General features: G+C 37.2%; 1 protein-coding gene across 3 annotated transcripts; it reads left to right on the forward strand.

Annotated features, from left to right (window-relative positions):
* Positions 1-380: 380 nt before the first annotated feature.
* LOC149402627 (inorganic pyrophosphatase TTM2-like) lies at positions 381-5,528 on the forward strand. 3 transcript variants are annotated; one of them, XM_089609533.1, is made up of 12 exons: positions 381-705; positions 1,534-1,886; positions 1,987-2,101; positions 2,206-2,401; positions 2,541-2,654; positions 2,736-2,909; positions 3,168-3,362; positions 3,458-3,580; positions 3,660-3,775; positions 3,881-4,001; positions 4,311-4,538; positions 5,064-5,528. In XM_089609533.1, exons 2-12 carry the CDS (start codon positions 1,550-1,552, stop codon positions 5,283-5,285), a joined length of 1,941 nt encoding a protein of 646 aa, XP_089465659.1. In that variant the 5' UTR covers positions 381-705; positions 1,534-1,549; the 3' UTR covers positions 5,286-5,528. The 3 variants fall into 3 exon arrangements, with proteins under 3 accessions (XP_089465659.1, XP_089465657.1, XP_089465658.1); XM_089609531.1 differs by having other exon boundaries at positions 382-705; positions 1,531-1,886; XM_089609532.1 differs by lacking the exon at positions 381-705 and adding an exon at positions 1,109-1,127 and having other exon boundaries at positions 1,531-1,886.
* Positions 5,529-11,080: the final 5,552 nt, after the last annotated feature.

The following is an 11,080-nucleotide window of genomic DNA, read 5'->3' on the forward strand; positions in this document are numbered from 1 at the left end:
AAACTATGACTATTTTGCAAAAGTCATAGTTTGAATCGGCTTCATACCATGTAATGATGATGAATTATGATGAATTATTGAACTGTTAGTCTAATTGCTCCGTTAATTAGTATTGAAATAAAAGCATAAATGTAGTATCTCATACTTTTAATGTTTGATGCACTTTTCTATTCTCTAAATAAACGTACTTTCCTATTTTGAAGATTTTGCAATATTTCGAATTTTTATGTCGAATAAAAAATAAATTATCATTTCTAACTTTAAAGCCTTGATTAAAAAAAAAAAAAAAATTAAAGCCTTATAAAAAAAATCATAAAAAAACCCTAATATAAAAAGCTCTGGTCTCGAAAATTTAATGGTACCAATTTATAAGTAAAAATAAAAAAATGAATAAATAAGAGAAAATAATCAGAGGTCGACTGTATCTCTTTTTCTCTCTTGAGTGTTGCAGAGTCTCTAGAATTCACGTTTCCCAAAAAACAAAAAGAAAAAAAAATAGAGGAAAATCCAGGGAAATAATATATCACCGTATTCCGTTGCGAGAAATAATTATATACATTTTAATTTTATACATATATTATCGCAGAAACCGACTTTGATACGATGGTCTCTTCGCCCAGTTAAATATTGGGCTTGGTTTATATTTTATCGCTGCGTATTTTATGCGTCTCTCTCCCTAGCTAGCGTAAAATAACTTTCAAACAGGTTCGTTCTCTGATCACTACATTCACACACAAACTTACATTGCTCTAGTTTTTGATCCGTTTTTCTTCATACGTTCGTCGCGTTTATTTTTGAATTATTATTATTGCTGTTATTATTATTCGGTGATTCAAGAATGGCTCTTCGAGGCGGTTTATTCACGGCACTGAAGTTTAGATCCAAACAAGGCCTCGCTGCTGTTTCTTGTGTGCGTTAATGTGAATTTTTCTGGTTTTGCAATCTGCGAAATCCATAATTTGTGTTTTTTTTTTAATTATTTAAAAGTGTATTTAATTTAATTATTTTGTACTCTGTTGGGACAGTTTTGTTGTTTTGTTGAGGTGAAGTGTGTTTGTCTTGGTCGTTGAATTCGTACTATTTGAACGTTTAGCACTGTCTTTTGAGGTTTTCTGACAAATCATGTGGTGACTTTTACTTTAGAACTCACTGGAACATTTCAATTTATTTATTTGTTAAACTTGAGTTTGAAACTTTGAATTTCCTGTAAAAAATTGCTATTGTGTTTGTGTGTAGAATTCAACATATGAATAGCTTGTGACTATAACATTTTACTGTTCCTGGTATTTTGCACTAATATTTTATTTGTCAAGAAGAGTAGATGACATAGTAAATTTGTAGGACTTGAAAGAGATTATTATTTGTAAAAGACTTATTTTTAGATTAGATAATCTTGTATGGTTAGTAGAGTCAAAACGTTATTATTATTGTTATTGAATATTTTGATAAGTTCTTCATAATGGGATTGAGTTTTGTTTTCTTAATTCATACCTCTTTTTTTTTTGTTTTTTTTTTTTGGTGTGTGTACAGAAGTTTGGATCCCGATACAATGGCACACGATACCTCTGGAGGTGGTTCAATGGAGAGAAGGCACGGGCTCTTGAAAGATCAAGTCCAATTGGTGAAGAGAAAGGATTTGGATCGCTACGAGATGGTTCCGATTAACGACCCTTTGTCGTTCGAGAAGGGCTTCTTTGTGGTTATAAGGGCGTGCCAATTGTTGGCTCAGAACAACGACGGGCTCATATTAGTGGGCTTGGCGGGCCCTTCTGGAGCCGGGAAGACCATTTTCACGGAAAAGATTGTCAACTTTATGCCGAGCATCGCTGTGATTTCCATGGACAACTATAACGACGCCAGTCGAATTGTCGATGGAAATTTTGATGGTAAAAATAATAAAAATAAAAAATGAGATAACTGAGCCAAGAACCTCGGTGAATTTCGTATCAATGATAATTTTTTTTTATTTTTTGTTTGGAAATACAGATCCGCGTTTGACAGACTACGACACGCTGCTTCAGAATCTCAACGACTTAAAGGCGGGAAAAGAGGCTCAGGTCCCGGTCTACGATTTCAAATCTAGCTCTCGTGTCGGATTCAGGTTCTTTTCTCCTCTGCTGGCTCTTCGAAATCACATGGCAAGATACAAAATACGACAGCGATTCTGAAGTATATGATCGAATCGTTTGGTTGAAATTTTGGCAGGACCGTTGAGGTCCCGAGCTCTCGGATCGTGATCATAGAAGGCATATATGCGCTCAGCGAAAGATTGCGTCCATTGATGGACCTTCGAGTATCGGTCACCGGAGGGGTTCATTTCGACCTTGTCAAAAGGGTAATAAGGGATATTCAACGTGCCGGCCAAGAGCCGGAAGAGATTATTCATCAAATATCTGAGACGGTATAACAATTGATATCCCATTCTTGAACCTCTTTTTGTGATGATCTTTAATTATCGAATTCTTGACATCTCTCTCTCTCTCTCTCTCTCTCTATATATATATATATATATATATATATATATATATATATACACACAGGTGTATCCGATGTACAAGGCTTTTATCGAGCCGGATCTCCAAAAGGCGCAGATAAAGATCAGAAATAAGTTCAACCCGTTTACGGGGTTTCAGAGCCCCACTTACATATTAAAAGTAATTGACGGCTCATTCAAGTCTTTTTTTAAAAGAAGATTCGTTTTGAAAATCGACAATCGAGCATTTTGTTTTGTGTAGTCCGCGAGGAAGGTGACAGAGGAACAAGTGAAGTCGGTTCTGTCTGAAGACTTTGTGGAATCGACAGAACAGACTTACGATATATACCTTTTACCACCCGGCGAAGACCCAGAATCGTGCCAGTCATATCTCAGGATGCGAAATAAAGATGGAAAGTATAGTCTCATGTTTGAGGTATGCTTAAAAGAGCACACACACACTCACATTACTTTTATGTTATGGCTACCTTTCTTTGGGGCTATTTTGTCACAAAGTGTGGATTTATTGTGCGGTCTGGAATAAATAACATATCTCATTCGAAGCTTCCCTCAGAAAGTTTTCAATGAGTTAGCTGTACTGTTTTGACTAAATTGTTGAGTTCGGTGGCTCTACTTAATTCTCAAAATCTCATCATTTGTATATGATGATATATAATCTGGTTCCCTCTTTCAGGAATGGGTCACAGACAATCCTTTCGTGATATCACCGAGAATAACTTTCGAAGTAAGTGTACGGCTTCTTGGGGGTCTAATGGCTCTTGGCTACACAATTGCAACTATCCTCAAAAGAAGCAGCCATGTCTTTTCCAACGACAAGGTCTGCGTGAAGCTCGATTGGCTAGAACAACTGAACCGCCAGTACGTTCAGGTATTTATATACGCATAAATACTGTGTGCGGTTGAAATTTGTGTAATAGAGTTTGACCTTTTTAATTTTTCTTGTGTATGATGATGTACGAAAAGGTGCAAGGAAGAGATAGGGCAAATGTTAAGAGCGTGGCTGAAGCCCTTGGTCTGGAAGGTTCATACACTCCCCGGACTTACATTGAACAAATTCAGTTGGAGAAGCTTGTGAATGAAGTCATGGTGTGAACAGATCTTCTTTTATATAAATGATCGCTATGCCCTTTGGACCATTTTCTCAGTTTCACCGTTGTTATGGCAGGCTTTGCCAGAGGATTTGAAGACGAAGCTGAGCTTAGACGAAGATTTTGTTTCAAGCCCAAAAGAAGCACTCTCTAGAGCGTCCGATAGGTTCATGAGAAACAATCATCTGAAGACGTAATTAAATAATAATAATAAAGTTATTATTATCATCTTTCTCTGCATAGGTGATTATATTACCCTCGAGTGCTTGTTATAAGATCATCTGTTTATCGCGTGTAGTGGCATGTCACAGTCATACAGAACACACAGGGACAAAAACTTGTCCAAGCTCGATTTCACCGACAATGGTCATAGGTTTCACGAGAGAAAATCCGAGGAGAATGCAGTGTTAGCCAATCAGGTATTCCGACTCCTTAAAATCGTGATATTACAGGTCTGTTTGGAACCCGGAAAAATGCGAGGGAAGGTGAAAATTTGAAAGAAAATGAAAACAGAAGGGAAAATTGAGGGAGAATCAAATTTTTTTTGTTTTGTTTGGAATTCTTGAAAAAATATGAGGGGAAATGAAGATGGGATAGTGAAAAGAGAGACAAATACGAATTTGGATGAATTTCATTTTCCACCAATTTTTTTAGGGAAAATAGGAGGGAATCCATTTTCTTTCCCCTCCATGGCAGTTGCTCACTAGTTTTTTTTGTTTGTTTTTCAGTTATCAGAACAAATAACATCGTTGAATGAAAGAATGGATGAGTTTACGATCCACATGGAAGAGCTGAACTCGAAGCTGAGACATCAGAAGAAGAACCCTTCAACAGCAAGTCAACAAAACATAGCGCTTCAAGCCGAAGTGTGCAACGGCTCTGATGCAACATCCTACTTCATGTCCAATTCCACCTCTTCTTCCCAGCTCTCTAAGGAGTTGCCAATTCTCGAAGAGGTATGTATTCTTAGGGGCGTGGAATAAGAATGACCGAGAAACGATGTAAAACAGAGTGGATCGCCGGACCATTCCCTTTGCTTCGCGAAACGAGAATGGTCCGGTTTCGGATAACGAAAGTGAAACCAGACCAGAACGGTTCCTAAGTTTTTATTTTTAAAAATAGACAAGAGGGCTCTAAGGCCCGGTTAACCGCACAAATGCATTATATTTTTTTATAGGCATTTTATCTAGATTGATATCTGAAATTCACAATAATTATTAAAAACTAGGCCAGACCAGCCTAAAACACAAAGAGCGATGACAAACACCAGCGGCATTAGTGGCCGCTGATGTCTAATACAGGTGGGACCCACCTGCATGTGGGGCCCACCGTGTATCAGACATCAGCGGCCGCTGATGCCGCTGATGTTTATCATTTTTGAAACACAACATCAGTATCATAGTTTTTCAGGTCTTATCAGTTGAAATCACCGAGCCCTTTTTGTTAGATGGGTACGAATAAACTGGTGGTCTTGTTGGCAGATATCGAGCATGGCTCGGGGACAAAGACAAATGATGCATCAGTTAGACAGTATCAGCAGTCTTCTCCGCGAGAACTCGACGGAGAAGAAGTCCCAGCAAGTCAGAACTCGAAGGAAAACCATATCATCTGATTCCGAATTCATCGCGGTTCCTCTCGTATTAACTCTTGCGATCAGTGGTATAGGAGTCCTCTTATATAAAGGTTTCTCGTCCCGAAATTAATTATATTTTTTATTTATATTTCCTTATATTTTTTGCTGTTGCTCGAACTCCGGTAATATATAAGATAATTCTAGTTTTAGGCTTTTTTGTTTACTGCCCAATAAATGTATTGGAGAGACAAGACCCTTCTGCTCGGGAAGTAAAAAAAAGACAATGCTGCTTTAGAGAGAAACAAAGCAATTTTCTGGATTCTCTTTGAGGATTAATGAAAGAAGGGGCTTTCTTGACCATTTTTGTTTGAAATGTTGGCTTTCATTTGGTCTTTATGATATTGAATGCCCTTGTAGTGTAAGCAAAATGGGTACGCTTTAAAATGTGTGTGCTCGAATGATTTTTTGTTCTAAAGTAAACATGATTTTCATTCTTTATTTTATATATATAGGAGTGAGATTAGCGTTTACAACATTGATGAGGTAAGTCTGAACTTAAAAATTTGATCCATTTTTTTATCCATTCTTTTTTATTTTTTCTATAGAAACTTTCAAAGTAAACAAACAAAGCTTTTTATGGTAAAAATAAAGTATAATTTTTGTTCTCACGACTCATGAGGACGGGTAACTGAAGGAGAGGAGTCCTTCTGACGCTGTTCCTCGTGCTTACATTTTATTTTTAATATTTTTGTCGTAACACTACGACATGCAATGATTTACCAGGGCTCTACAAGAAAAATTAATCTAAAAGCGTTACATCGTCAATTGACATTTAATATTAAAACAAAAAAAAATTATGAAAATAGTCAACTTAAACGTTTCACATTGCTAAATAGTCAACATTTGTTAAATCTTAAGTAAATAGCCGTAAATAATGACATGGTCTAATATATGGAAGTGGTTATTTATCTAAATTTTACGTCTGTAAATACATGAAAATGACTATTTACTTAAGATTTACCAAACGTTGGTTATTTAGCAATATCAAACTTTTAAATCGGTGATTTTCCTAATGGACCCTTAAAACAATGATGTAATATAAAGAATATTCCTGGGTATCATGAAAAATGAGGTATTTAGGAACAACATTAGAAATGCACTAAAAAGTTATTATATAGTAAATTGATGAGTTACTTTGAAATGCAATTGAAGAATAATAATTGTTAATTTTTTTAAACTATGATCAATCGTTTATATATAACTGATGTTTCCAAATAATAATTAAATAAAATTTTGGTTCCAGCATTTTGGATGATTACTTGGCTCCGGTGAATCTTGCAAAAATGAGAGTAAAGATGCATTACTTTCACTTTCTTAGTTATGATATAAACATAATAGTTCATGAGAGAATAACTATCTGGTCTTTCAAAGAAGCAGTGGTTGTCAATGGTGCCCACAAGAAAAGTTGTAATCTTTATATTGTACATTTGATGTAACAATGTTTCATGAAGACTCTTGTTTGTAATTGCTTATTCATTAATAAAAAGTTGAAACATTCATTCATTCTTCTGTGTCTGTTTGAAGCTTTATGATAAAACATTAGTCTTTAGTCCATAAACAAACTAAACAACTTACGAAGAGACATATGTAGATTTGCATGAACAAACTCTTCGTAGTTTGCTTAAAACGATATATTCGCAATCTAAGGGTCAAAGGACTATTGACCTCAGTATGATTGTTAGAAAAATCTATGATGTCTGGTTATGAGGCATTGAGAGTTGGAGACTCTATAGTTCTTCTAGGTATCTTCTGAATGTATTGAATTGACCAGTGCACTTCTAGAGACAAGATAAGAACAAACCATTTAACCTCTTATGTCTCGAAGTCACTACGTATGAATTGCATCGTGCTTACCTTAATCCTGAAATGAGACATGCCATTTCACACCTTACGTATTCTCATTTGAGAAAGTCAGAGTTCGGACTCACTATGTGATTCCGAACAAGGCCTATTGGTGAAGTACTAAGTTGTGAGAATGTCATGAGTAACTTTGTGAAGTTCTCATAGATATGGAATTCATGTACAAGATTGCTGAAATGCAATGTATATCACCTCATGCTTTGTTCCTTGGAGTGTGAATAAATGAGCTGGCCAGTGTCCAAATTGAGTCTTGACTTTTTTGGGATGAAACAATGTGACTTGTTAGCTCCTCGTCAATACATTGTTTCTAACTTATTCACTAGCGACAAAGGAGTTGAGGAAATAACAACTAGAAGTGTAAAATGGTAATTTTGTAAATCCCGACTAGCTGATGATATTCATGAAGGGTAAACACTAATAATATTCTATAGATCCACTCATTACAATTAGGTTGAATTCTTGAGTAGAAAATAAATTCATTTGAACATAGAGATTTTCAGTGTCAACTCTTTAGTGGAGTCAGTTGACATTAAGCTAAACTTGGAAAAGGTTTTGTGAACTTTTGAGTCCAAGTGTTTAGCTCAAGCTTTGTTCATTTGGATCCATTTGGTCACTGTCACGATTCACATCGAGTAGGAATAGTTAAGCTGGAAGCTAAGTCAAAAGAAGAACGAAAATTGTCAAAAGGGTATTTTTGTCTTTTGAGACATATGATGAAATGAATGTCAATAAATTTTTTGACATGCTCATCTGATGACATGCATCACTCGGCCAAAATTAGATTTATTGGGCCTTGTGGATTAATTTCATTTCATAAGAATTTTATTGAAAATTCTTAATGGGCCTTTCTCATGTTGTCATGAACAAATGAAGAAGCTTCTAGAAGCTCCTTCTAGAGAGCATGTTGGGCGCCTATTACCCAAGAGAAATCCGGATTTTCAGCCCCACTACCATGAGTTATAGAACTCTAATGAGAAAAATTTCTTGAGCGAAAATGTTTTTCATAAGATTATAAACATGATGTGTAAGATTAAAATGTTTTGATTTTTGAAAGTTTAATTGAATTTGAATTTTTACAAAACTAGTTTGAATTTTGAAAAACCGTTTTCGTTTTCAAACTTAGAAAATTTTGTCATCCAAATCAAATAAGTTTTCAAAATGTTTTCAAAACTATATCTATATCACATATGTTCAAAATCTATATGCTCTTGAAAATTTAAGTGGGAGGTCTCCTTGTAGACAGGCCGAAAAATAAAAAGATGTGTAATCTCAAACTTTCAAGTGTTCGAGTGAGTTGAAGTTCACACTTCCCTCATGCACTTTCCCGAAATAGAAAATAGGAAAAGATCCGAGTATGTGCCTTGTGCCTTTATGCACTAACACTACTCTGAACATGAAAATCTAAGATTCTTTTCTAGTTGTCCGCTCTATCGCTCTATAATTAGGAAAACCGTTTCCTAACTTATAAGAGTCGATGTACCAACTCCAAAAACTAAGTGGGAGGGTTATATCTGTTGTTTGTAACCCACGATCCCCAACACTAAGAGTCACCCTCGTGGCCCTCTCTTAAATGAGAGTACTCGAGGGCACTTTGCACTGATCATTGCTCAATGAGCTAAATCCGAAAGTGAGACAATGAGACAAGACCTCCCCTCGGCGGATTGTTTTTCAAAGTCAATCTTTTGGACTAAGTGGTTGGTTACACACTTAGACTCAATCCCTAGTAATCCTCCCTCGAGGCCCTGCGAAAGGATGTGAGTGATCAAACCAATTTAAAAGGTGGCTGGTCAAAATTGGTGTTTTGACATCTTGGCTAAGCATTAATGATGTGTCATTTACTTATAAATGGAGATTTTTTGTGGCCTTCCCTCGAAGGAGTAAATTATCGTTTAGTTTATAACACCTTTGGATTTTATCAAATGTTTAAAACTTAAATCCTGAACCAAAGACTAATCATAAATTTATAGGCAAAATGTCTCTCAACCCTCTCTCAACCATTCTTTCCTCAAATAAACTCGAAGGCGACAATTACGTCGACTGGAAACGTAACCTCGACATAGTCCTTACTGTCGACAAGCACAAATGGGTTCTCACCACCCCCTGTCCTCAAACAAATGAAGATTCGACGCAAGGGGACAAAGACGCCCTGGCGGCCTGGCTTCGATCCGATGAGATTGCGAGGTGCTATATTCTGGCATCAATGAACAATGCGTTGCAACAACAACATCGTGATTACGAAACTGCCACCGATATGCTCTACAATCTCAATGAGATGTTTGGAGGGCAAGGACGTCAAGCTAGGCAACAAGCGGTCCAGCAATTTATGAACTGTCGCTGAAGGCTGGGACTCCCGTTAGAGATCATATGATGCTGATCATTAGCTATCTAAATGAAATGGAGATCCTTGGATCTGAGATTGATGGGGAGACTAAAATAGATATGATCTTGGAAACTCTCCCCGAAACATTTGATACCTTCAAACTTAATTACTCCATGAACAAGCTAGAGTACACTGTTATCGAGCTCATGAAGGAACTTCAAACCGCTGAGGCACTCACGAAGAAAAAGAGGGCTCTAGGAGAGGTACATGCTACTGCCTCCACCTCTGGATCTAAGAAGAGACCTCTCAAGGCCGAGAATAAGAACCAACCTAAGGTTCAAATGAAGAAGAAGGCGCCAAAGGCTCCAAAGGTGGATAAGTCTAACGACAAATGCCACCACTGCAATGAGCCTGGTCATTGGCGTAGGAACTGTCCTGCCTACCTCAAAACCAAAGTAAAAGGAAAAGCAAAAGCTTAGAGGATGGCGACTTCTGCTTCAAGTGGGGTGATGGGAGCGTGGTGTCTGCGAAGGCTGTGGGATCCGTGACGCTATCTTTTGAAGATCGCACTTTAAATTTGAATAATGTTTATTATGTTCCTTCCTTTGGGAAAAACCTAATATATGTTGCTCAACTTTTAGAGCAAGATTATTATTTAAAGTTTATGAAGAATGGAATTCGTATTTCTTTTTCAAATTCCTTTGTCACTGATGCATGTATGAAGAATGGTCTTTTTTACATTTATCCCACTCAAGCTTCCATTTTAGACACCGAAATAGATAATGATCTAATTAGGGAGCCAAAGAGGATCAAACTTTCTCAATCCTCCGACCTAACAAAATCAACACACCTATGGCACTTGAGACTTGGTCACATCAGTCTAGATAGGATTAAGAGACTTGTAAGGGACGGTCCACTCCAAGCCTCTGCAATAGGTTCACTACCTACTTGTGAATCCTGCATAGAAGGAAAAATGACTAAGCGACCTTTCTCCGATAAGGGTCGAAGAGCCACTGAGTTGCTGGAACTAATACATTCTGATGTATGTGGTCCGTTCAGCCAACATGCACGTAGGGGATACAAATACTTCGTTACCTTCACCGATGATTACTCGCGATATGGTTTTGTCTATTTGCTCAAACACAAATCCGAGACCTTTAATGTATTTAAGGTCTTTAGGGCTTTAGTGGAAAAACAAACTGGCAAAGTGATCAAAACCCTTCGATCTGATCGAGGTGGTGAGTATATGTCTGGAGAGTTCGATGACTTTCTTAAAGAAGAAGGAATCGCTTCTCAGCTTACCGCACCTGGCACACCTCAACAAAACGGAGTGTCAGAGAGAAGAAACCGAGCTCTTTTGGAGATGGTTAGATCAATGATGAGTTACTCATCACTCCCTCCTTCCTTTTGGGGATATGCCCTCGAAAAAGCCGATTATATTCTGAACCAAGTTCCGTCCAAAACGGTTCCTGGTACTCCTTATGAACGATGGACTGGTCGTAAAGTAAATCTGGGTCACATCCGAATTTGGGGTTGCCCTGCACATGTGCTAAGGCAAAAGACTAGCAAGTTGGCTAGTAGGTCAGAATTGTGCCTGTTTGTGGGACATCCAAAGGAAACCAAAGGTTTCATTTTCTATAGTCCCGAGGACGATAAGACTTTCGTTAGCATGAATGCTCGTTTCC

Source organism: Urtica dioica, chromosome 3 (genome assembly GCF_054948205.1).
Source record: "Urtica dioica subsp. dioica isolate 48M chromosome 3, U.dioica_male_clone48M_v1_H2, whole genome shotgun sequence".
In the NCBI taxonomy this organism is placed as follows: Eukaryota; Viridiplantae; Streptophyta; class Magnoliopsida; order Rosales; family Urticaceae; genus Urtica; species Urtica dioica.

What these genes read in the sequence shown, in the direction of transcription:
- LOC149402627 (XM_089609533.1), top strand. Translation starts at nt 1,550, where the DNA reads ATGGCACACGATACCTCTGGAGGTGGTTCAATGGAGAGAAGGCACGGG. An exon ending in TGTCGATGGAAATTTTGATG is followed by an intron (nt 1,887 to 1,986) that starts GTAAAAATAATA and finishes TTGGAAATACAG; the next exon opens with ATCCGCGTTTGACAGACTAC. An exon ending in GCCCCACTTACATATTAAAA is followed by an intron (nt 2,655 to 2,735) that starts GTAATTGACGGC and finishes TGTTTTGTGTAG; the next exon opens with TCCGCGAGGAAGGTGACAGA.